The 27182-nt window shown below is 36.4% G+C and overlaps 1 protein-coding gene across 1 annotated transcript in view; it reads left to right on the top strand.

The window, feature by feature from the left end:
* The window catches only part of LOC150081534 (tubby-related protein 4-like), a 223528-nt gene extending 205995 nt beyond the window's left edge, over positions 1 to 17533 (top strand). Inside the window, exon 13 of the mRNA XM_090380059.1 lies at positions 17241 to 17533. Within this exon, the coding sequence (XP_090236185.1) occupies positions 17241 to 17357 (117 nt within the window). The 3' untranslated portion in view covers positions 17358 to 17533. The remainder of the gene's footprint in view (positions 1 to 17240) is intronic.
* The last annotated feature ends 9649 nt before the right edge of the window (positions 17534 to 27182 follow it).

Here is a 27182-nt window from a genome sequence, read left to right as displayed (position 1 = left end):
AGAATCGAACCCCCGACCTTTGGGTTGCCAGACAAGCACTTTACCCACCCGGCTAGCCCGGTTGGCTTAAACAGATTGAGTAAACTTAAATGAAAAAAAGGATAGCTGCATGACAGATGTATAATACAGTAGGCCCTCGATTTAACAGACTAATTGGGGGAGAAGTGTCTGCTAAATCGAATGTATTTAAAAAACATATATTAATAACGAACTTACAATGTACAGGATGTATTAAAATGTTATTATAATATATAAGTATGAATAAAATATTATTATAATGTACATTAAATAATTCATACATGCCACTAAAACATCTGTTAAAAATATAAAAATAAATTTACGACAGGAACCAAACTTTATTTTAATTAAACACATCAAAAACTATACAATGTAATTAATAGTGTTTCCATCACTTCTTTTATTTTTATTCTTAAAGCTCACACAAAGTTGTTTTCAATGTGAACATTAGTTTTTTTCATTTAAATCCATTTTAGAGGGGGAAAAATACTTTAAAATTCATAAACTACATTGAATAAAAAACAAAAAAGATCAGTAGCGTAGCTACCCTTTTTTGGGCTCGGAGGCAAAGAACATGTTTGGGCACCTACTTAATTAATGAAAATTGAAAAACAGGAGACAGCCAAAGATGCCAGTCCCCTAAAGGGACCGGGCCCAGAGGCAATTGCCTTGCCTTCCTACATGGTAGCTGTGACCAGTTTACCGGTGACAGCACCTACAATGGGCACGCGAGCATCGAAACTGGACCTTGAGTGATTGGAAGAAGGTTGTCTGGTCCAATGAATCACAATTCCTGTTGCATCATGTGGACAGCCGGGTACATCGTTTATCTGGGGAAGTGATGGTGCTTGGATGCACTGTGATACAAAAACAAGCTGGTGGCAACGGTGTCATGCTTTGGGCAATGTTCTGGTGGAATATCCTGAGCCTAGTCATCCACGTGCCGGGCACTCTAACGTTTATAACCTACCTAAACATCATTGCTGACCAGGTGCACCCTTTCATGCCAATGGTCTTCCCCTCTGGTAATTCAGCACATTAACCTGCTGAAAGACGGTACGGTCTTTCAGCAGGATAATGTGCCATGCCACACTGCCTAGATTGTTCGAGACTGGTTCGCAGAACATGAGGAAGTCTTCCAGGTATTGCCCTGGGCTCAAAATTTCCCAGACATCAATCCCATCAAGCATCTGTGGTTTGTGTTGGAATAGCAACTCCATTCTGCAGCGTCTCAACCAAGGACCTTACAGGAGTTATAGGATCGGCTGGTTATGTGTTGGTACCAGATACCACAAGACACATTTAGAAATCTTGTAGCATCCATGCCTCGATGGGTACGAGCTGTTTTGACTGCATGTGGAGGACCAACATCATATTAGGTAGGTGATCATAATGTTTTGGTTCATCGGTGTATAAGAGATGGCTTAATATGGTGGTAGTTTGTTATCGAAAGCTAGTTTTATTGCAAATAAATCGGTGGTACAGACACTGCATTCAATAGGTAATGACACAGCTGCAGAGAAGGTGGAGTATAGCTTGCTTCCTAGTATCATTTTATAAATACTACTGTTATCCATTATTCAGCCATCAGAGGTTCACTAACTGTGACCACCTACTATCTGATAAAAGACCAATAATTCTTGAAATAGGCTTCCACAGCAGTGTTTTCATTTTTAAAAACAAATAACATAATAGTATTTCTTCATGTGATATACGGTTAAGGAAATTTAGCTCATTCTGCGTATCAAGACTATACCTTTTACTCTCATAAGTTAAAATTATGTTAATTACAAATACAGAGAATGACAAAATAGTTGTATTGCATTATATTTCAGACTTTTTGATTTTTTCTTTATATTACCTGAATTGATCTTCCATAACAGAAGCTACAATTAAATAACTATGCAAAATCGGATGACCTGCAAGATTTCTTTTCTTTGGTTGATTACTGTTTTAAAACTTCTGATGTCAACGTTTACTTAGATCGTGTCAGTAAAATTATTCTTGTAGGAACGGAATCCTTTATTCCACACTCTACTTTAAAATCTCGTCCTTTATCTAAACCTTGGTTTCCAATAAATGTGCTAAGGCTGTTGAAGAGAAGAACGTTGCATATCGTAATCGGCTTGTTTCCAATTCTTCAGTTTCATTTTCTGCCTGCACCAAAGCTCACAACAATTGTAAAGCAGTTATTAATCAGTCCAAACTAGAGTTTGAACAGGCTAAGAGTAGAAAACTTGCTTCTTGCCCTAACGGTAGCCGAGCATTCTGGTCTCTTGCCAAAGCTATTGGCTGTAACTTTTGCCCGACTCCGTCAAAAACAGATGGTTCTGTTGTCACTTCAGCCAAGGATAAAACTGACCTGCTAGCATCCCATTTTTTTTCCAACTCATGTATTAATGATCTTGGTAAAACACCTCCCACAATTCACAACGTGCTCCATTCAATGCCTCCTGTGGTCTTCCGTCAAAAGGATGTCAGAAGGATTTTGATGAATCTTGATGCTAAGAAAGCTACAGGTCCTGATGGTATTTCTCCACTTTTTCTCAAAACCTGTGCTCCTGAACTTATTCCCGTTCTTTGCAGCCTTTTTTTACTTTCTTATTCCAAAGGTGTTTTTCCTTCTGCTTGGAAATTTACTCATATCTAGCCAGTTCCTAAAAAGGGTGACAAATCCCTCCCATCCATTTATCGTCCCATTGCAATTACTTCTACTATTTCTAAAGTAATGGAGAAATCAATTAACTGCCAACTCTTAAACTACCTAGAAACCTTCTGTTTGTTTGTTATTTGGTTTTTAGGAGCATTAGCAACTAAGGCCATATTGCTCCGGGATATGCGGTGGTCATTCCCTGACCTTTCTGCATCCTCCATATTTAGCATTAGCATTAGCATTAGTAGAGGCATTTGATGCAAGAAAGAAAGCTTATGCAGCATCAGCCAAAAAAAAAAAAACAAAAACCCCGCTTCCACTTCACCCCTCTGTTCGTTCAAAATACCTGTCCAGCTGAGCCTTAAACTTATTTAGGCTATCAACCTCCACCACAAGGGATGGGAGTCTGTTCCACCAACCAACCACCCGCTGGCTAAAGGCAAATTTCCGCACGTCTATCCTACATCTGTCTTTCCTCAATTTGAATTTATGCCCTCTCAGGTGATTTTTCTGAGCTAGAGGAAGAATCCCATCAGCATTGAGCATGCTTAAACCATTCAAGGCTTTATACACCTCTATCAGATCACCTCGCTGGTGCCTAGTTTCCAGACACTGTAATTTGCAAAACTTAAGCCTTTCTTCGTAAGAGCACCCCTTTGTTCCATTCACTAATCTTGTTGCCCTTCTCTGTACTCGTTCCAGCAGCTCTACATCCTTCTTGAAATGAGGCCTCCAGACCTGTATACAGTACTCTAGGTGTGGCCTGACCATTGCCTTATACAATGGAATAATCACCTCCTTATCCCTGCTGGAAAAATTCCTGTATATCATTGACAATATTCCATGAGCTACTCTTGCAGCCCGTCTGCACTGCTCAGAGAACTTCATATCTGCCTGCACAACCACCCCCAAGTCCCTTTCATTCTCTACCACTGTCAGTGTAGTACCACAGAGTTGATACGTTGCTCTGGGGTTGCTGTTTCCCATGTGTAGTACTTTACATTTGTCAATGTTAAACTTCATTTGCCACCTCTGAGCCCATCTGTTCAACTTTTCCAGATCCTGTTGCAGCAGCATAGTGTCAGTAGTGTCCTTGACAACCCTGCCAACCTTTGTATCATCTGCAAACTTGGACATTAAGCTGTCTTCCATGTGCAACAGTATCAAAAGCCTTTCTAAGATCCAAGTATATAATATCAAAGTTATTCCCAGCATTCAGTTCTTTTGTGACTGCATCATAGTATCCAATCAAGTTGGTCAGGCAAGACTTCCCCTTAACAAAACCATGCTGTGTCTGAGCTATAACTGAAGTCTTGTCTAAATGATCCTGCAGTGCTTCTTTAACCAGTGCCTCCATTAATTTTCCTGGAACAGAAGTTAAGCTCACAGGTCTATAATTACTTGTGTCAGCCTTTAATCCTCCTTTGTGAATTGGGGTCACATTTGCACATTTCCAGTCTATGGGTACCTCCCCTGAGTCCAAGGAAGCTCTCATAATTATGGCTAAGGGTTTGCTTACTTCCTTTGCTGCCTCCTTTAATATAACTGGATAGATCCCATCCACCCCGGGTGCCTTTCTTGTGTTTATCTTCAACAGTTTCTCCTCCACTTTACTCCCAGTTATTTCAAGATTCTCTAGCTTACTGCTAGAGTTGAATACACCTCTGGCATTCCCCTTGCTGAATAACTCCTCATGTGTGAATGTCGATGCAAAATATTCATTTAGTTTGTTAGCTACCTGAGCAGGATCATCAACAGTTGACCCATCAATATCAAGTGGACCAATCTGATTCATCCCCTTCCTTCTCGAGTTTACATAAGTAAAGAACTCTTTGCTGTTTTTCTTTGCTTCCCTTGCCAAGGATTTCTCGTAATCTGCCTTCGCCTGCCTAACCTCCTTTGTAACTTGGTTGCATATCAACTTGTATCTATCGTAGGCTTCTGTGTCATGTGTTAATTTGTAAGTATCCCATGCATTTTTCTTCTCTGCCATATGCCTCATTAGTTCATCTGATATCCATTTTGGCCTAAACCTTGAACAATATTTCTTAGTTGGTATGTAAAGCCTAGTAGTTTCCAAGATAAGTTCTTTGAATTCTTCCCATTTTGAATTTGATGTTGGTAACATCATCAGTTGGTCCCACTGTATAGAATTTAAATACTGTCTCAGTCCATCGTAGTTGCCCTTACGGAAGCAATAACCCTTCCCTTTACCCCTAATGGTAGTTACCTCTTTGATTAAATCCCACTTCAGCACACTGTGATCACTGCCACCTAGTGGTTCATTTATCTGCAGATTCTTAATGCATGAAGAATCACTGCTGATAATCAAATCAAGAGTATTACTCCCTCTAGTTGCCTCCCGAACATGCTGATGTAGAAAACAATCATCCAATAAATCCACAAAAGCCCTGCTAGTGTGTGAGTAACCAGCCCCCAAATTCCAGTCAATATCTGGGAAATTAAAATCTCCCATTATAAGACTCTCTGATTTACTGGCCCACTCTATTTCCCTGTATAGTTCCTTATTATACTCATCAGAGTCATTAGGCCTATAGAACACTCCTACTCTCAATTTTGATCTCCCAATGCTTATGTCACACCAAACTGACTCAACACTGCACTGTCCAGCAATGTCGACTGGCTTCACTTCCTTGGTTTTTATGTGTTTCTTAACTAATAGCATAACCCCTCCTCCCCCCTTCCTATCCTGTCTATCCTTTCTGTAGACGTTGTACTCCCCAAATTGCAGTTCTGCATCCCTTATATCTGTGTGACACCACGTCTGTGATATCCCAACAATATCTGCCTTTGATGTTTTGAGCAATACTTCAAATTCATCAAATTTATTTACTAAACTCCTAGCATTGGTGTACACGCAGGTATACCTGCACCTGTTTCTATTCTTAGCTACCCTAACACAACCCATGTGTTTACTTGCACCCCAATGGCTCCCAGCAGTCTCTGAAATACCATGCATCTTGTTTTTCAGGCTTCTGCTCATTCTAATAGAAGCAGTGCAAGAATCTCTTTCACCTCTGCCAGTGGCTACTGTCAATCTATTGGTCTTTGTCTCCCCCCAAGCTAGCAGTTTTCCGACCCACCTAACACTGCCTCGATAGCATCAGCAAATATTCTTGCACCCTTTCTATTTAAGTGTATCCCATCCCTGTAGAAGCAATCTCTCCTGTTAACAAGTACAGTCCAAGCTGAAAAAAATTCTACCCCTTGAGCCTTGCACAATCTTTCCAGGGCTGAATTGATCGACAAGGCTCTAATCATATACTCCCTCCTATCGTGTCTGGGCAGAATTGCAGACACTTTCAAATTCAACCCTAATTCTCGGCTTTTGTTCAACAGTGACCTGTACTTGTTAAGTAATTCTGCCGGTCTCCTACTCTTAATATTATTAGTGCCAACGTGTACAACTATATCACCTTTTGTGCCCTTAAAAGATCATATTCGCTCTACAACGTCATCAACCTTTGCCCCTGGCAGACATACCCTGGTCCTGTTCCACCTATCTTTTTTACAAAGCATGTTCCCCGTTTCCCTGACAATAGAGTCACCAACAACTACTAGTTCCTTCGGGACCAGTGCATTCTGCCTTGGGGGTTGTCTCTGTGTCACGCGATGCCCAAGTGCAAGCTCTGGCGTTGATGTGGGCAGCTGAGAGCTTGATGGGCCCCTCAATTTAGTTTCTTCGAGGGCATCCACCCTGTCCTTCAAGCTCTCATATAGGCCCACAAGAACGCCGAGTTGTTGCCTGATATCAATACACTCCTTGCATCGCGCACACACAAAGACATCCCCCTTGGCAGTATCATGTCCCGTACCCGATTGCTCGGCAAACATCAAGCAAACAGTGCATTTTATAAGGCTGTGAGTCAGAGGACAACTGCCCCCCTCAGTTCTGCTCTGAGCCACAGCACTTCCATTAGCTTGAGCCGTTTGCTTTGCTGCTCTGGTCTGAGTCATGATTCTATTAATTTATTATAATTAATTATGTTATGTTATTAATTATGTTAAATATAATTAATTATATTATGTTTGTAATCTAAGTCGTTATATGTATTTATTTAAACGTACAATTTAACTGCTAACGAAATTCAACTAACGCTATCTAGTACGGTATATAACTATCGTATCACAAAGGCGGGAAAAATTACGAACGGTAGCGGAGTTGAAACACGTGGAAACCTTTACCGATACTTTTATGTAATTACAAGGCCGAGTAAAGAATAAATACACCAAATTAATCAGAAAATCACAAAATAATGTTATACTACTAAATTTAAATCAAAAGTTTTAGAAAAACAATAACTTCACAGCTCTGCTAGATTTGCCTGTAAAACACTAGTTGCCAAACCAGATTTTTTTAGTTGCTATGGCAGACATATTTGTCAAGCCCTGCTGTAGTCTATTTTAATCAGGATATTTACCAAAACCCCTTCTTTAAATTCCTTGACACCTAGCCCTGTGAGAGTGCAGAGCACTTTCACAAGTTTAGTTAGGTGTTAGTTTGTTCCAATAGCTAAATTTCTCTTTGCCTAAAAGGAAATTTTTCCATGTTCCATCTGTCACTAGGCCTGATGTAGCCGAGTGATCAGCAGCAAAAGTGCATAGCACACATTCTTTGAGTGGACCGGGGTTCAAGCCCATGACTACTAAATACGATAAATATTTGTATTGACGATTTATTGTAAACTCTACTGACTTGGTTGTCGTGCCGAAGTATAAACAGAAAATTTATTTTTTTTTATTCTTAAGTTCTTGTTTATACTTTGGCATGACCACCAGATCAGAGGAGTTTGCAATACATCATGAATACAATTGTTAATTGTATTTCGAAGTCATGGGCTTGAACCATGGTCCACTCAGAGTGTGTACTACTGACCTGACCACTCAGCTATGTCAGGCATTAAATATGTATCTTCTAGTTTGTGTCACCTGAGCATTATCATGAGATGGAAACAAAATTTAAGAGCAGCATATTGTTCATTGTGGAAGTTAAACATAAGAAAGGCACCTGGGGTGGTGGGATCTATCAAGTTATATTAAAGGAGGCAGCAAAAGAAGTAAGTGAAGCCTTACCCATAATTATGAGAGCATCCTTGGATTCAGAGTAGATCCCCACAGACTGGAGATGTGCAAATATATCCTCTATTCACAAAGAGGGTATCAAAAGGTGACACGAGTAATTACAGACCTGTTAGTTTAACTTCTGTTCCAGAAAAATTATGGAGTCACTGGTTAGCAAAGCATTGCAGGATCATCGAGACAAGACTGCTGTTATAGTTCAGCCACAGCATGGGTTTGTTAAGGGGAAGTCTTGTCTGACCAGTTTGATTGTATACACTCATGATTGGATACTATGATGTAGTAACAAAGGAACTGGATGCAAAGAATAATTTTGATATCATATATTTGGATTTCAGGAAAGGCTTTAGATACTGTGGCACATGGAAGACTTTTGATACTGTGGCACATGGAAGACTGCTGCACAAATTGGAGCAGGGTGGCATTGGAGGCAAATTGCTGCTATGGATAAAAGGATGGTTCAGTGGGAGAAGACAAAGAGTGGTAATCAATGGACACTCATCTTTATGAATTAAAGTTATTGGTGATGTCCCCCATGGTTCAATGTTGGGCCCATTGTTGTTGATGAAGGTATATCGAGCTTAATGTGCAAGTTTGCAGATGATACAAAGGTTGGCTGGGTTGTTAATGACATGCTACTGCAGCAAGATCTAGAAAAGTTGGGCAGCTGGGCTGTGGGGTGGTAACTGAAGTTTAACATTGACAAATGCAAAGTACTGCATATGGATAGAAGTAACCCCAGAGTAACCTACCAACTGCATGGTACTACACTCAGGGTAGTGGAAAATGAAAAGCACCTGGGTGTTATTGTGCAGTCAGATATGAAGTTTTCTGAGCAGTGCAGACAGGATGCCACAGCCATTCATGAGGTCTTTTCAATGATATACAGGAATTTTGCTAGCAGATATAAGGAGGTGATTATCCCCTTGCATAAGGCAATGGTCAGGCCACACCTTGAGTACTGCATACAGTTATGGAGTTATGGAGGTCAGTGCTGATGGGATTCTTCCTCTTGCTCAGAATAATCACCTGAGAGGGCATAAATTCAAATTGAGGAAAGACAGATGTAGGATAGATGTGCAGAAATTTGCCTTTAGCCAGCGGGTGGTTGGTAGGTGGAACAGACTTCCATCCCTTGTCGTGGAAGTTGATAGCCTAAATAAGTTTAAGGCTCAGCTGGACAGGTATTTCGAACAAACAGAGGGGTGAAGTGGAAGTGGTTATTTTTTATTTATTTATTTTATTTTATTTTTATTTATTTATTTTTTTGGCTGATGCTGCATAAGCTTGCTTTCTTGCATCAAATGCCTCTACTAATGCTAATGCTAAAGGATGTAGAACTACTGGAATGAGTACAGGGAAGGACAATGAGATTGGTGAGAGGAACAAAGGGTTGCTCTTACCAAGAATGACCTAAGAAGAAGAAGAACTCTTTATTCCATACAAAAGGCACACGCCGCACACAATACCCTTCACTGCTACAAGCCATGGGTCAAGTTCTGCAAATTGCAATGTTTGGAGACCAGGCACCTGTGAGGTGGTCTGATTAAGGTGTATAAGGCCTTGAATGGTTTAAGCCTGGACAATTCTGATGGGATTCTTTCTCTTGTTTAGATTGCACACTTGAGGGTGCATAAATTCGAGTTGAGGAACAAAAGTTGTAGAACAGATGTGTATACGAGGGTGGTTCAGTAAATAATCGCCCTTACCTACTTCCACATATCGCAGAGTCATGATATTTTGTAGGTAGCATCATACATATCTCTGTACTAAAGCTGTAAAATTTCAGCCCTGTGTCTTAATTTGTTTTTCTCTTACAGAGTTGAGTGTGTGACAATGTAGCATCATGGACAAAGTTGAAGCCTGAGTTGTAATCTGGTATCTGTACTTGAAGGGAAAATCTGGGGCTCACATCTAAGTCAGTATGGGCTTGGTACACCCAGGATCCTAAGCTGGATATCATCATTCTTCTCTTTCTTGGTGATTCCCTTCTAATTCTGACTTTCTCTCTCTCTCTCTCTCTCTCTCTCTCTCTCTCTCTCTCTCTCTCTCTCTCTCTCACACACACACACAGGGTAATTCAGGTATTTGTTTTGTTTTTTTTTTTTGTTTTTTTGGCTGGTGCAGCATAAGCCTCATTCTTTCTTGCACCGTACAGCTAATAATAATAATAATTAGTAGAAGCATATGACGCAAGAAAGCAAGTGTATGCAGCATCAGCCAAAAAAAAAAAACCGCTCCCAGCTCAGCCTTAAATTTATTTAAGCTATCAACTTCCACAACAAAAGATGGAAGTCTGTTCCACCAATCAACTACCCGCTGGCTAAAGGCAAACTTTCGCACATCTATCCTACAACTGTCTTTCCTCAATTTAAATTTATGCCCTCTCGGATGATTATTCTGAGCATGAGGAAGAATCCCGTCAGCATTGAGCATGCTCAAACCATTCAAAGCTTTACCTCAATCAGATCACCTCATAGGTGCCTAGTCTCCTGACACTGTAATTTGCAAAACTTAAGCCTTTCTTTGTAAGAGCAACTGTTTGTTCCATTCACTAATCTTGTTGCCCTTCTCTGTACTTTTTCCAACAGCTCTACATCCTTCTTAAAATGAGGCCTCCAGACCTGTATACAGTACTCAAGGTGTGGCCTGACGATTGCCTTATACAAGGGGATAATCACCTTATCTCTGCTAGAAAAATTCCTGTATATCATTGACAAGACACCACGAGCTACTCTTGCAGACCGTCTTCACTGCTCAGAAAACTTCATATCTGCCTGCACAATTACCCCCAGGTCCTTTTCATTCTCTACCACTGTCAATGTAGTACCACAGTTGATACATTACTCTGGGGTTACTGTTTCTCATATGTAGTACTTTACATTTGTCAATGTTAAACTTCATTTGCCACCTCTCAGCCCATCTGCTCAACTTTTCTAGATCCTGTTGCAGCAACGTACTGTCATTAGTGTCCTTAACAACCCTGCCAACCTTTGTATCGTCTGCAAACTTGGACATTAAGCCTGATATACCATCATCAATATAATTTATAAATACAGAAAAACAACAATGGACCCAACACTGAATCCTGGGAGACTCCACAAATAACATTAGTGCACGAAGAGCAGTGTCCATTGATTACCACTCTGTCTTCTCCCACTCAACCATCCCTTTATCCATAGCAGCAATTTGCCTCCAGTGCCACACTGCTCCAATTTGTGCAGCAATCTTCCATGTGCAACAGTATCAAAAGCTTTTCTAAGATCCAAATGTATGATATCAAAGTTATTCTCTGCGTGCAGTTCCTTTGTGACCACATAATAATATCCAATGAAATTGGTCAGGCAAGACTTCCCCTTAACAAAACCATGCTGTGTCTGAGTTATAACTGAATGATAGATGATCCTGCAGTGCTTCTTTAACCAGTGCCTCCATTAATTTCCCTGGAACAGAAGTTAAACTAACAGGTCTATAATTACTTGTGGCACTCTTTGATCCTCCTCCTTTGTGAATTGGGGTCACATTTGCACATCTCCAGTCCATGGGTACCTCCCCTGAATCCAAGGAAGCTGTCAAAATTATGGCTAAGGGTTTGCTTTATTCCTTTGCTACCTCCTTTAATATAACTGGATAGATCCCATCCACCCAGGGTGCCTTTTTTATGTTTATCTTCAACGATTTCTCCTCCACTTTCCTCTCAGTTATTACAAAATCATCTAGCTCACTGCCAGAGTTTAATTCACCTCTGGCATTCCCTTCCTGAATAACTCCTGATGTGTGAATGTAGATGCAAAATACTCATTTAGTTTGTTAGCCACCTGAGCAGGATCATCAACATTTGAACCATCGGTATCCAATGGACCAATCTGATTCATCCCTTTCCTTTTAGAGTTTACATAGGTAAAGAACTCTTTGCTGTTTTTCTTTGCATCCCTTGCCAAAGATTTCTCATAATCTGCCTAATCTCCTTTGTGACTTGGTTACAGACCAGCTTATATCTATCATAGGCTTCCATGTCACGCATTAATTTAATGTAAAAACTGCAGCCATTATCAACTCACTGGAATATTGAAGCCTCCTGAACAATTCATGTTGAGGGAAATAGACCATAATCTGCCACACTGGTCCAGTGCTGGTTGGCAGATCGACCATATTTAGCAGTCAGGGGCTTGATCCCCAGTCTACTCAAGGAGCGTGTGCTACTGCACTTGTGCTCCTGACCACTCGGCTACGGAGGCCTTAATTTATATGTATCCCATGCATTTTTCTTCTCTGCCACATGTCTCATTAGTTCATCTGACATCCTTTTAGGCCTGAACCTTGAACAATATTTCTTAGTTGGCATGTAAAGCCTAGTAGCTTCCAAGATTAATTCTTTGAATGCCCTCCATCTTTAATTTGCTGTTGGTAACATCATCAGTTGGTCCCACTGTATAGAATTTAAATACTGTCTCAGACCACCATAGTCGTCTTTACAAAAGCAAAAACCCTTCCCTTTACCCCTGATGGTAGTTATCTCTTTGAGTAAATCCCACTTCAGCACACTGTGATCACTGCCACCCTAGTGGTTCCTTTATCTGCAGATTCTTAATGCATGAGGAATCACTACTGATAACATTAGTTTACAAATTTAAGTTTGTTCACTGTGGTTTGAATTTCAATAGGTTGTACTACTGCCAAAATATGTTGCTGTGATTTCAAATATGATTTAGATTTTTTTTCTATAACATCCAGATACATCACAATTTAAAAAATAAAAAGTATTGTTTTTTACAAAAGTATATAAATTTATTTTATTTAGTAATGACAAATGATAGGATTACATTTTCATATATCAAAAAATACGTAAATACTAAGTATTAATCAAAATTCTGAAACTTTCATTAATCAGACCATCTCTTTGTTTGAAAAGAATCAAATTTCTTTTTTGTACAGTGCCAGGTTTCTCTCTTTTTAAACACCAGCAGTAGTCGGCCATCATGCTTGTATTCCACCTTCCCTGGTGCCTCTGCTCCATTTCCTTTATGTCCTAGTGGAATCTCTTCCCTTGTTGTTCGCTTATCTGTGCAAGATTTTTGGGGGGAAAAAATCAAAGATGGGTATGCAGAAAGTGAATTTTGATGCAACCTAAATTGTGAAGCTTTTCAAGCATATTTTTAACAATTTTCTCATAATCCTGCAATTTATGATTTCTTAGAAAGTTTTCCATTACAATTTTAAAAGCAAATTAGGCTTCCCTTTCAATGTCAGTCATAGTAGTTTCAAACTGACCATCTAAAACCAGTTTTCTAATTTGGGGACCAATGAAGATACTCTCCTTAAGTTTTGCGTCAGATAAACCGGGAAATTTACTGAAAAAGTACTTAAAGCAGTTGCCATCCTTATTCAGTGCTTTAACAAATTGCTTCATTATGCCTAGCCTGATATGCAGTGAAGGTAAAAGTATTTTATCTGCCTTCACCAAACTTTTGTGCACAATATTTTTTGACCCCGGCATAGGATTGTGCCTCCGTGGCAATTGCTTCTTTGTCCAATGCAGCACTTTAGCTCTGCTGTCCCATTCACAAATAAAGAATGGCATTTTAGTGTACCCACCCTGTTGCCCCAACAACATACATAACACTTTGAAGTCTCCACATAGTTGCCATTCGCGATCTTGATATTTAATTTTCTCCAGAAGCAACTTTAGATTGTCATAAGTTTCTTTTAAGTAGACTGAATGAGCAACTGACATGGATGTGTACTTACTTACCTCCATTATACAAGAGAACACCTTTTAAACTAGTCTTAGAAGAGTCTATAAATAATCTCCATTCACTAGGAACATATGTTGGAGCTCCTAAGGCACTTATTAAACCAGCGATATCACTGCAATATACGAGAGGACCTTCTTGTGAAAAATAATGTATAAACTCCCTTTCACGATTTCTGTACCAGGAAAATGATGTACCTGGAGCAAGTAAGTTCTTTGCTTGAAGTCTGGATCCCAGAATTTCAGCAGCATGCTTTGGAAACCTAAGTCCCCTTACTAAATCATTCATTTGACTTGCATGAATTGCTGTGGCGTTAAAATATTTTCTGGTTGATAACATTCCTCTTCACTAACCTCTTTAGCTTCTGCTTTGGTGAAAGAAGATGTGGACTCCAAAGTTTCTGGTAGAGGTTTTACAGGCAGATCAGGTCCTTGCAGAACCGGTCTTATGGCTGACGGTAGATCTGGATATTTGATGTCCTTTTTATTTTTTGAATTGTAACCTTTAGCGTTACATACACAAAAGTAACATTTGGCATGGCTTACTGGCTCGTGCCACACCATAGGAATAGCAAATGGCAAGCACACCCTTTTTCCTTGACTCCATTTTCTAAGATGCTCAACACATGTATGGCATACTTTATGCAGTGCCCACGATTTATCCCGATTGCCTAGTTTTATGTCAAAGTATGCATAATATGATTTTTTTTACAAAATCAGTAATATTTTGCCTCTGCTTTTGAGGAACAAAACGAAATATGTAACAAAATATGTCGAGACGGTTTATACACTTTCTGGTTGCCATACTAAAAGAAAACTAACACACACTGAGAGCTCACAACGGTTTTTACAGGAGTACTGTGACTGCATGAGAGATGTGCCACTTATATATAGCTCTATGGTTGTGTGGACTGTACAAACAAGTGAATGCATGCTCAGACAAGTTTAACCCGTAACTGCACACAGGAATCTCCCAGGCTCCACTTGGAAAATAAAACTCTGGAAATCACAGATGGGCCAGAAGAGCGGGGTGAGGGGCCATCTACCTTCCTGGGTCAACGTCGGCTACCTTGCAGTGTGTGTAGTTATGGGTTAAACATGCACAATCTGTTGCATTTGAGGCAAATATTTGATACTGATTACAAATATAGGGGTATAAAACTTGCAAACCATTGCAGAAACTATAGTTATGTACACATTTGCATATAACACCTAGGTAATATTTTGTTAATGAATTGTGAAAAATCTTTATGTGATAGAAACAAACGGACTGCAGTTTAGTAATCAGTAAACCTGCACAAATAACTGCCACGTACTTTTACTCAAACCCCAGGTACACTGTAAACCAGTGTAATCAGATCAAGAGTATTACTCCCTCTAGTTGCCTCTCGAACATGCTGATGTAGAAAACAATCATCCGATAAATCCACAAAAGCCTTGTTAGTGTGTGAGTGACCAACCCACAAATTTCACTCAATATCCGGGAAATTAAAATCCCCCGTTATAAGACTCTCTGATTTACTGGCCCACTCTATTTCCCTGTAGAGTTTCTTATTATACTCATCAGAGGCATTAGGCCTATAACACACTCCTACTCTCGATTTTGATCTCCCAAATTAGAAAAGATATCTTCAGTTTTCAGTTTGTTCACCTATTTTAGAGTCTTAAAGAGCTTTAATTCAGATGAGTGAGAGAAGAGAGAGAGATTATTCATAACCATCTCACCAACAAGCATTTAAAAAGGACAGTTTTGATTGTGCAGCTACTTAAATAGTTTCAGAATGCACTTCTATAGATTAAGTAATAAATACACTTTCATGCATACACCTACAGAAAATTTGGTCACAGTCATCTCTATTACAAATGCTGATGTCTGTATTTGTTGTAATTCACATTTTTAAAAAGCACGTGTGACTTTCGTAATTTTAGTTATATTTCTCCGATATTTGCTGTCACACATAGGCTGAGTAATGTCTTATAAATATCAATCGTGTCTTGTGGCAATAAAACAAAATTTGTCAAAACTGTTGCAATTAATTCTCATAGCATGTTGTGTAACCGTGTGTTATCTAACGTGTGTGATTTCCATATTACTTTCTAAAGCAGTAGTTCCCAACTGGAGGTTTGCAAACCCCTGGGGATTTGCAATAGTGTTCCAAGGGGTTCACACTAAATATTCTGTAATGGCATCTGCTTAGATTTACATAGTTATATTTTTGTAAACTACAAAATAGTTTAATATAAATTTACACGGTTTGGTTCAAAATTTATATTGAGTTGTGGTTTGGGTTACGCTCCCTTACATGGGAGCATGTGCGACAGGATGTTAATGGTGGGTGGATGGGTGAGAATGTGCCAGTATGTATCGCACCATTCGGCTATGGTAAAAGGTTATGAAAATTATAACTAATAATAAACAAAGATAGAATAAAGTAAAATAAAATTAAATATAAAGCAAAGAATTGCCAACGAAAGAAACCACAGTTTACTGTCTTACAGCATATCATCTTAAATGTTTTCCATACTAAATTTTTTTTAATTCTCAAAGACCACTGTTATGTATAGATACTTAACAATAATTTTATATTATTATGCAATATCACTTATAAAAATGTAGTACTGGAAATATTTTATAAGAAAAATTCAGAACTATTATATGATTTCGGAGAATATAAGCTTAGTGATTCACAATAAAAATATGTTGAAAGGGGTTCACGAGTCAGAAAAAGATTGGGAACTGCTGCTCTAAAGGGCGTTTTGTATGTTATTCTTTCACTCCCATAAAAATGAAATGCAAATGGGGGGGGGGGAATTATATGTATATAGTGATAAAATAAAAAACAAATAAAATGGCACATGTGCAGATCACATGCAGTAGATGGTTTTATGTGAAACTTGGCTTGGAAGAGGTTAGAGAAATCCAAGCCAGTAGCCTAATTATACATTTGATTGCAGCAATTTGAATGGCCACAATCAAATGGCAGCTACAGGAAGTATGATTGTGACGTTGCAGTCATACAAGTATGATTGCAACAATACAAGTTATGATAATTCGCCTCTGGTGGAAGCTGCAAATGACTTCACTTCCGAGTCCCACTTTTTGTGACCGATCAGATTTACTTGGTTGAGGTACCCCAAGGATGTTTTGCATCAAAATTGTTCATATATGGTGATAAAATAATAGACAAAATGGTTCCTGTGGATTGAGATGATGGTGCATATCAATGTTTTTTATAAAGGATATATCATTTTTCTATGTGAGATGCTATGCACAGCAGCTGGTTGCATTTCTAAAAGAACTTTTCACAGCATCCCCCCAATTTATCCATGGTCCCATAATTGTTTGATAACTTTAATAATTCCTCACAATTTGTGTTCTTGCAGCTTACTTATTTAAGTTTCAGTGCTAATAGGTTCCTTACATCTTTCTAGTCTTACCCTTTCACAATGCTAGAATATTATAGGTTCGTGAACTTTTTGTGATTACTATTATCATAAAAATTACAACTTTTTGGGACTAAGAATTAAGCACTTTTAATAAAATATATATATTTTTTTAGTATAAAAAAAAGAAATGCATAACTGCTGAATAAATACCCTTCATTTGAAAACTAAATTCATTAGTAGATCTGTTATATAATCGATCTCTAGGGAAATGTAATTTGAAAATGCTAGTGATATATATATTTTTTAATTATATATTTTGTTTTATTTTAGGTGATGCAGTTTGGTCGAATAGATGGAAATGCATATACACTGGATTTCCAGTACCCATTTAGTGCCCTCCAAGCATTTGCCGTCGCTCTTGCTAATGTCACCCAACGATTAAAATGACACTCACTTGTGTCCTCTATTAGATGATAAATCTAAAACTTGTTTACAGATGTCAGAAATATTCCATATTTTAACTGCTTTGTCACAAGAAAAAGTAGTTTGAGATTTATTTACATGATTATGTGTAGTGTCTATACATATATATATATATATATATATATATCTACACACACACACACACACACACACACACTACATATATATATATATATATATATATGTAAATAACCACTGCCATAATTCAAATAAAAAATTTTTTAAATATTCCCTGCCCTTTTTTTTTTTTTTTCCATATGAACTAGGACTAGATATTTCTATCCTGTGATATTAGTCTGACAAGAGAAACTAATTTCTGTTTCTCAATCACCAGTGACAGAGTTGCTCTTGAGCCACTCAAAATGAAAGCTACTAGTCATGCTCAACTCCATATCCTAGTTTTTAAAAGTAGTAGGTTTAAATGTTATGCCACTGTCATAACATCTTAGTGCAATTAAGCAATACCAACTCCCTCATTGTTACAAAATACTAACAATAAAATTATTACATATGTATGGTGAGTCACAAAATTTTGAAGTGTACTTATTAGACATGTTAAAGTTGGATTTATAAAGTCCCAGTATAAAATTTAATTAGTGGGGACTGCTTAATTCTTAGTGCCATTAGCATGTTAAGTAATATTGAAAAGTCTCACTCCACAGATTGTTCTTTCATGAAATTGTTCCACTACATTAAAATAGCATTTCAGTTTTTATGATTGTCACACCTAGAATTCATTTGTGATTTCTTAAGGAGAAATATTCATCATTATTAGTTAATGTCTGAGCAGTTCCCTTTCTCTTTGACAATAACATTACAATAATAAATAATAAGCATGTTTTATTCATTGTCATCAAGCCTTATGCATGACTGATAAAATATCTGGTAATGAGGGGGTTCTGTATTGACTTTTCAAGTTTGAAGACATGGGTACTACTTGTTACTTGTTTAATGTAAAACACTACATTGTGATATTTTAGGAGACATTATATTTATAAAAGTTTTATATTTTTGATTCCCTATGTTTTGTGTAATTTACTGGGTGTTTCTCAGAAAGTTTTAATTTTAATTTAATGGCATGTTCCATAGATGTATATTAATTTATCTCAATGTTTGTTGACAGAAGTAATAATTGTCAATAAAATATGCTCAAATTTTGTAAATTACCGTATCTGTTACGTTAAATAGATTTCAAGAAGGTTTTCATTGCGTGACTGATTTTGTATGCATTTTATGCCAGCAGTAATAAAATTTGCTGGTTTGTTAATGTACATGCCCTGATTTTCAGATGTACTATATTTATTCTTTTAATGCATGGCACTTTTCCTAAGGTTCTTGTTATATAAACATTATGTTCCTAGGCTATAACTCTGTGTTGGAGTGGGAGGCAAAAAGTGATTGTATTATAATTATTGCATCAGTATTTGATTTATAACATTGACAGGCTTGTAATTCAGTGTTTGTTGGTCCATAATTCCTTGTTCGTCCATCTAATGTATGTATTTACATTTGGATTTGTTATTCAAACGTTAATGTACCGTCATTATTGAGATTAAACAAAAGGTTTTAAAGAGCAGTTGCTGTAAAAATGTAGTGAATATGTAAAATTAAAATACTTTTAAAAAGTCGTTTTAAAATTATGCAGAGAAAAACATAATTTTTAAAGTAATATAACATAATTTTTTTTCACTATTCTGAGTAACGTACCATGGCTTTAATAAAAGAGTTATTATTCAGTATACTTCAAAATAGCATGTATAATTTACTGACACTGACTTTTTTTTTTAAACTTTGTTTTTGTAATTCTGATTTTGTTTTTACCAGTAGTTTTTAAAAGATACTACATCTAATGCATTGAAGCTGAATTTTATTGGTTATAAAACATTTCATTGACCCAAACAGTTTATATGTTTCAGTAGAATGTTTATTGTTGTTCACATTAGTTTCTATTTTTTGACTAACTTGAATTTTATATAAAACTGAAGAATTTTTAAATAAATTTTTGATATACATTCAGCTAATTATTTTGCATCCTAAGAAGCTTCGTTTATATCCGAACAGAATAGCTAATAACATTTTCTTGTTTTTAACCATTTTAACCACAGTTATATTATTAAGGAAGATTAACAAAATGAAAAGTTTTGTTCACTTATTATAAGGAAAATAAAAACCTTTGCAGACTTGAAATTTTTTGTAAATACTAAAGCAGTGTTTTTCAACAGACATTCTATTAGACCTTCTATTAAACCTCCTTATTTCTGCAGATCTCTCCTCCATGAAAAATTTATACACTTTGTTCATGTAGACTAGAAATAAAGATCTTGTTCACTGCTTAAGAGCTCGTCAAGAAACAGGAACCTAGGGGTAGGTGGACTAGAAGAAGGCTGTAGAAGAGGGGTCGGCAACCTTTTTTGAATGAAGAGCCATTTTTGATTTAATTTAAAAAAAAAAAAAAAAAAGAATCCAGAGCAGCACCTCAACTCAAACTGGGATGAAGGTGGGGAGGAGTTTTTTAAGAAATGGAATAGAATGGGAAGGTGTTTTTTTTTTTTTTTTTAATTTTTTTGAAATATTATTTATTAATATTGAAAAAAACCTAACAAACATCCAATTAGGTACGAATTAATGTGACTGCTGAACTTCTTGAGCAAGTCTCACCATCAGGCGAGATGCTGTAATTTTCATCTTTAAAAATGCTGATTTATTTTTAATATAGTTAATGTTAAAAAATATTTTCTTGCAGAAATATGTTGCTTGTCGTACATGTGGGCTAAAAGTTAAAGAGCCACAGTACATGTTCAAAGAGCAGAAGTTGCCCACCCCTGCTATAGAATGTTGTCAATCGGAATAAGTTGCCTCCCAAGATAGTCATGGTATTGCGTGACTTATTTTAAAGGTTTTAAAGAGCAGTTGCTGTAAAAATGTAATGAATATGTAAAATTAAAATACTTCAAAAAGTTGTTTTAAAATTATGCAGAGAAAAACAATTTTTAAAGTAATATAACATAATTTTTTTCACTATTCTGAGTAATACCATGGCTTTAATAAGTTATTATTCAGTGTACTTCAAAATAGCATGTATAATTTACTGACACTGACTTTTTTTTTTTAACTTTGTTTTTGTAATTCTGATTTTGTTTTTACCAGTAGTTTTTAAAAGATACTACATCTAATGCATTGAAGCTGAATTTTATTGGTTATAAAACATTTCATTTACCCAAACAGTTTATATATTTCAGTAGAACATTTATTGTTGTTCACATTGGTTTCTATTTTTTGACTAACTTGAATTTTATATAAAACTGAAGAATTTTTAAAAAACTTTAAAAATTTATTTAAAAATTCATGGTGAAATTGGATGATTACTTTTTTATAAATGGCCAATAGCAATTTATTTTTATTTATTTATTTTTCTTTTTTATATTTTTGGCTGATACAGAATAAGTTTGTCTCCTTGCATGATTTGAACTGATTAATACTAAATTCTATATTTAGGATGTCAGCTATTTTTATTTAGTAGTAGTTAGCAGTGGCAAAAATGTGAGGAAGTATGCTTATACATTATCAATAAAAAATAATAAAAAATCCACTGCTCCACTTCATTTGTCCATCCCTTCCAATTTTGCTTTAAATTCAACATTGTTTATTTGAATTTTAATCAATTTTAACGAAACATTTGAATTCCTCAGAGGTTACCATATAAAATGGAACATATTAAGAACATGGATAAGATTCTAAAGTGAAACTCAGGATGGCTTTAGATTGCAGAGCAGGAGGTAGGTTATGATTAATGGTTACTCTTCAGAATGGTCCATTTGAAGTGTGAACCTCTGTTGTTTCTGATTTTCATAAATGTCATTGATGAAGAGATAGAGAATACAGTATCAAAATTTGCAGATGTGAAGATTGGGACAGGTGGTAATAATTGGTCCAAGCAGTGCACATTCAGATGACTTGGATAGACTTCAAGGGTTGTCAGAAAAATGGCAGCTGTTTGAATGCAGCAAAATGAAAAAGTCACATTTGGGGAAAAGCAACCCCATAATAAAATAAACATTTGGTGAGGTTGAATTAAAAACAGTAGAGTAAGAAAGGGATTTTGGAGTTATGACATGGATGGGGGACACTAAGTTCTCTGAGGAGAAGTAATGACGAATGCCCGTGGTGTCATATCTTAAACCCTAATTCTTATGCCTAATTAAATCGGGTATAAGAATCACAATTATACATTCAAACTATTGGAGAAAACTAATAGGCTGACATCAGGCAGTTTACAGTTGATCAGTGTATTATTCACATTGACTGCCACCCTGAATGGTTGAAATTTGACAGCCTGGTGCAGTCTTCTGGTGGTGGTGGAAAGGAGTATGATTAGAGAGTACATAGTTGTATGGAAAAATTATTCCCTTCCTGGATGATGCAGCAAAAGCCTTTTTTCTATTCCTCTATTGATGTTTATTTTCTGAAGTGTTAAAGATGGATTAGACCTGCTTATACAAAAATTACAGAGATATATATATATTTTTTTTACTGTATAAACACAATACAGTGGCATTTTTGCTCTGTATTTGCTGTTAACATGATTGTTTTTGTGGAAAATTAGGCTGCTGAGTGAGTGGATTGGATTATATTCTTTTAACTGCAAAAGGAAACAATGCCCTTTATCTTATTCCCCATTAGATTCTTTATTGAATTTTCTTAATCTAAGAATTTTAAAATGACAGTTTCATTTTAAGTTAGGTTAAGGGGAATTCTAAATGAGAAGCTCAAATTGAGGGACAGCATGGAAACCACAATCAATAGCACTTCTTTCATGTAACATTACAGTACTCAGTGAGCACATTGCCCTCATTTAATTGCAAATTATAAATGAAATTTTATTAAATTAACTCTGTTTTTTGATATAACCAGTTGTAACAATTTAATGAAGATAGTTTGGTGCAAGTCTGAAGTGAAAAAGTTGAGGAACTCATTGCAAATTCTGATATATATATTTTAGTGTCATAATGATAATGTATGTTATCAGTTTTGACTCTCAATGGACGTCGTTCTAAATTTATTCATAATTAGCTTGTAAATTATCAGGTATGTGACCCTTCTGCAACACGCTTAATTTAATCTCCACCCGTCACTTTGTTGTTTTGTATATATCTGTACTGGTTTTCATTATATTCCCATCTGTCAGGGGTTCACTCACTCTGTTGCCACGTTAATTTGTTTTCTTAATTTAACATAATTTCGTTTTTTAGGTTGCCAGCTTAGGAAGGGGGGGTATACTCAGAATTTACTAGATAAGTCTTATAATGCATATCTAGTTCACTATTTGCTCGTTTCCATTCTAGTATCTTATGCATAACTATTTTAATTGCTCATGATTTACCAGGGCTTCCCAACACTATGATATTCCATTTAGAGGAACGATTAACATAGTAAGTCGTATATTTTACGTTATCAAAGTGTGTGCACATTTTAATAAAGCATTAAACCATATATTCATACTCGTGCACCATTTATTGATATCTGTAGGTGCTATTTTGTCTTAAATAATTAAGCAATCATAAGAAGCCTGTTAAGATTAATGAAAAACCACCTTGATTACAGCTGAGTGCAATGTTTTAAGTAGCGGTGCTTGTAGTTTGCTGATATATAAATTTATTCCAAACACAGAAAAACAAAATTGCAAAAGAAAAATTAGAAATTCCTGTTCTTCCCACTAGCTGGACGAATGGATACGACCTTAAAAACCAAAGGCACTTCTTAGGCAGCAGACCTGATGGTTGCAGTTTCATCATTACAGCCAGATTCTAGCAGCAAATGGCCGCCGCAGCTCTTTACATGTAAAGGCCCATTAAAACTGCTATTTCAAGTCCCTGAGAATTCAGACGAATGCTTCAATTGATTTTGAAGAGTCTATAGTCTGCCGTGATTATGTGGCTGTGACTTCAATTTCTTTAAAAGCATGATGCTGAGCTTTTCTTGTACATTTTCTTAGTGTTTTGAAAATAGAAGGGGTACCATTTAAAATATCTGATGAACATAAGTTAGTGTAAGTGCCATATGTCTATGCACAGTAAATTAACCAAAGTTAATAATAGTGGCATCAGTTTATTACATCTCATATTGTAATAAACAATATGACAAGTTACAATTCTAAGTCACAAGTTGCCTATTCCATTATACTTCGAAATAACCCCAGGGGCTCACACCTAATGAGTATGGGTTTGGCAAACCTAGTGTAATGAGCTGGATATCATCATCCTCTTTCTTGGCGATTCCTCTCTCTCGGGGTAACTCAAATTTTTTTGGCTGGTGCAGCATAAGCCTCAGGCTTCCTTGCATAATATGGCTAATAATAATAATGTCTCCAATAGAGAAGGCTTTTGTTATTTATTCACAGTAGAAACCATCACAAGCATGTTCCAGGGCTATTGGGCCCTTCATCAGTTGATGGGTAGATACCCTGATATAAATCTCATTGTGAAATTAAATAGTATGAGCTTATGCAGCATCAGCCAAAAAAAAAAAAAAAAATCACACCATTCTCTCCAAATGCCTGTCCAGTTCCTCAAATTTATTCAACCTATCAACTTACACAACGACAGATGGAAGTTTGTTCCAGCAATTAACCACCCGCTGGCTAAAGGCAAATTTCCCCACATCTATTCTACATCTGTCTTCTTAATTTGAATTTATGCCCCCTTAGGTTCGTAATCTGAACAAGTGGAAGGATCCCATCAGAATTCAGCGTGCTCAACCCATCTTCAGCGTGCTCAACCCAACCCAAGGGCTTATATACCTCAATCAGATCACCGTGCAGGTGCCTAGTCTCTAGCTGCTGCAATTTGCAGAACTTAAGCCTCTCTTGGTAAGAGGATCCCTTCATTCCCCTCACCAATCTTGTTGCCCTTCTCTGTACACGCTCAAGTAAATCTACATCCTTCCTAAAATTAGGCCTCCAGACCTGTACACAGTATTCAAGGCGTGGCCTGACCATTGCCTTATACAGAGGAATAATCACCTCCTTTTCCCTGCTAGCAAAATTCCTATATATCATTGACAAAACTCCATGACCTGCCCTGGCAGCTTGTCTGCATTGCTCAGAAAACTTCATATCTGACTGCACGATTACTCCCAGGTCTTTTTCATTTTCTACCACCTTAAGTATAGTACCACACAGTTGGTACGTTTTTCTGGGGTTACTTTTAACCCATATGCAGTACTTTGCATTTGTCAAGGTTAAACTTCAGTTGCCACTTCTCAGCCCATCTGCCCAAATTATCTAGATCCTGTTGCAGTAGCATACTGCCATTAACCCTGCCAACCTTTGTATCATCTGTAAACTTCGACATTAAGCCTGATATACCTTCATCAATATCATTGATAAATATACAAAACAACAGTGGACCCAACACCGAACCCTGTGGGACTCCACTAATAACATTAGTCCACGAAGAGCAGCACCCATTGATTACCACCCTCTGTCTTCTCCCACTTAACCATCCTTTTATCCATTGTAGCAACTTACCCTTAATACCATTCTGCTCCAATTTGTACAATAGACTTTCATGCGCAACAGTGTCGAAAGCTTTCCTGAAATCCAAATAGAAAAGTACAATGTGATGCCACATTTCTCGCTAGAGTGTCGTTCCGCTACCACAACTGCACTTCCTATTAGGGGGTGCAGTTGATAGTTTACAGAATTAAATTGTTTATCCCTTGCTGCAACATACAGATTTTGTTTGTTGGATCATATGTGCAGATTTTGGGTGTGTTATATTGGCGAGTCATGTCAGAGACTACAATTGCATGACGGGACAATTCGTTAGACTGGCTTCGTCCACAATGCTGTTGCTGAGCATTATTGGTTGAGCAGGATATGAATTGTAACATGTTCCAAATTTGAAATTGTGGACCAGGCATGTGCTCCTTGTCATCACTCCTGGTTGGAAGAGTTTTGTATGGTTGGAAGTGCTCCATACAGCTGTTGCAGGATTCATCATAATCACAATCGTGGAATTCGCATACATCCTATTATGGAAGCAGCTATTTTACAGCATGATGAAAGATGATGATCTTATAACATAGCATATGTATGTTGGCCTACTTCTGCAGTATGATGGTTGATGTTTTGTCCCCCCTCTCCTTTTTTTCCCTACTCGCGATCTGCATTGGTTTGCTGTAGCAGGCATCTATATGCTCTACAGGATATAATTCTGTATATCATACCACTTGTCTTCTAATTTGATGAAAGGACACTACACTGAAAGCTTAATGGATATTTTGTTTTCTTATTACTTTAAGTACTTTTATCAATTAACATTTATCTGTATGTATATAAATATATTTTTTATTCTTTAAGTTTCCGTACACTGTATTTTTAATAAAGTCTTATTTTATACTTTTATGTTTCATAGGTAGTGACATTTGTTTCAGTATAGTATTTTTGTGTTCCTACAGTTAACTGATTGATAATTTTACTTTGCCATAATGAAAATTAGATCTTTTTGTGCACTGTTTATTGAAATATATTTACCAATGCTAATATTTCATAGAATCCAGAGCAGTAAAAATTCATTATCCTGGCTTTTATTCATAGGTTCTAAATGTGTCCGTTTTTATATCCTCATTAATCGTTTTGTGTCGTCTTTTATATCTGCAAAATTTGTGTTACTCGCTACACTATATAGCACTTTATGGTTTACTGATACCTTTCAACGATTAACTAATCCCATTAAGCATTGTAAATTATAAGTAATAAATAGCAAATGCTTAATGTACGGTACTCCCTTGAATATCTGCACTAGTTTTATGAAGGGACTGATGGCTAAATTTAAGGTGGAATAAATTAAATTAAGGCGGGATAAAAAATAAGTTAATTTAACGGAATTTAATCCCGCCTTAATTCATTAATTTAATTATTCCACCTTAAATTTAGCCATCAGTCTCTTCATAAAACTATTGCAGATTATATTCAAGGTGAGTACCGTACATTAAGTATTTGCTATTTAATACTTAGTCTATTAGTACGGTATTATAAGAATTCTATAACTTTTATATTTGCATTGTAAATTCTAATGAATGGTATTTTGATGTATTTTATTGCTTTTTTATTTTGGATTATTTTCATATTTGGGTAATTGAGTTTCATCATTAGCTGCCTTCCTGTTTTGTACGTGAGTTTTATTAATATCATTATGGGATGCATAGTTATGCTCATGGCTGGATTTACAAATAAGCTAGACAAGCTACAGCTTAGGGCCTCACATTGCAAGGGGCCTCCACATCAGTATAGCAAATATAATAATAAATTTATAAATAATGAAAATCAATATACAAAAAGAAACCCAGAAAATTACTTATAAAAAAATAAATTACAAATGCGCCAAATCGCAGATGGTTTACTTAAAGGTGAAAGGGGCAAAACGGGGTAGCAAATATTTTGTCAGTTTGCTTTCAGTATTTTATGTTAATATGTACAGTGTATGTGTGATTTTGTTAAAAGTGAGCAAGTCTTTTAAGAATAGTTTGAAAAAAAATATACATTATTACAACAATATTTTTGATGAAATAATTATTTTTATTTAAATTGTGAAGCGAGTTGAACATTTTATGTCATGTAATTTACAGATAAAAATCTATCGACAATAATAAAATGATCAATTTGATAATCTAAATAAAATAACTAGCATAATGTCATTTACAACATTGTAATAAAAGCAACAGTGAATAATTGTTTACTAAAATTTCAGAATTATCGTTTTTACTTTTTTTTTTTTTAAAACTCTGAAA

Source organism: Mastigoproctus giganteus, chromosome 8, assembly GCF_048544385.1.
Source record: "Mastigoproctus giganteus isolate SK-2022 chromosome 8, ASM4854438v1, whole genome shotgun sequence".
Taxonomy (NCBI): Eukaryota; Metazoa; Arthropoda; class Arachnida; order Uropygi; family Thelyphonidae; genus Mastigoproctus; species Mastigoproctus giganteus.
Note: the sequence above shows the minus strand (reverse complement) of the source record. Positions and strands in the feature narration are given on the sequence as shown.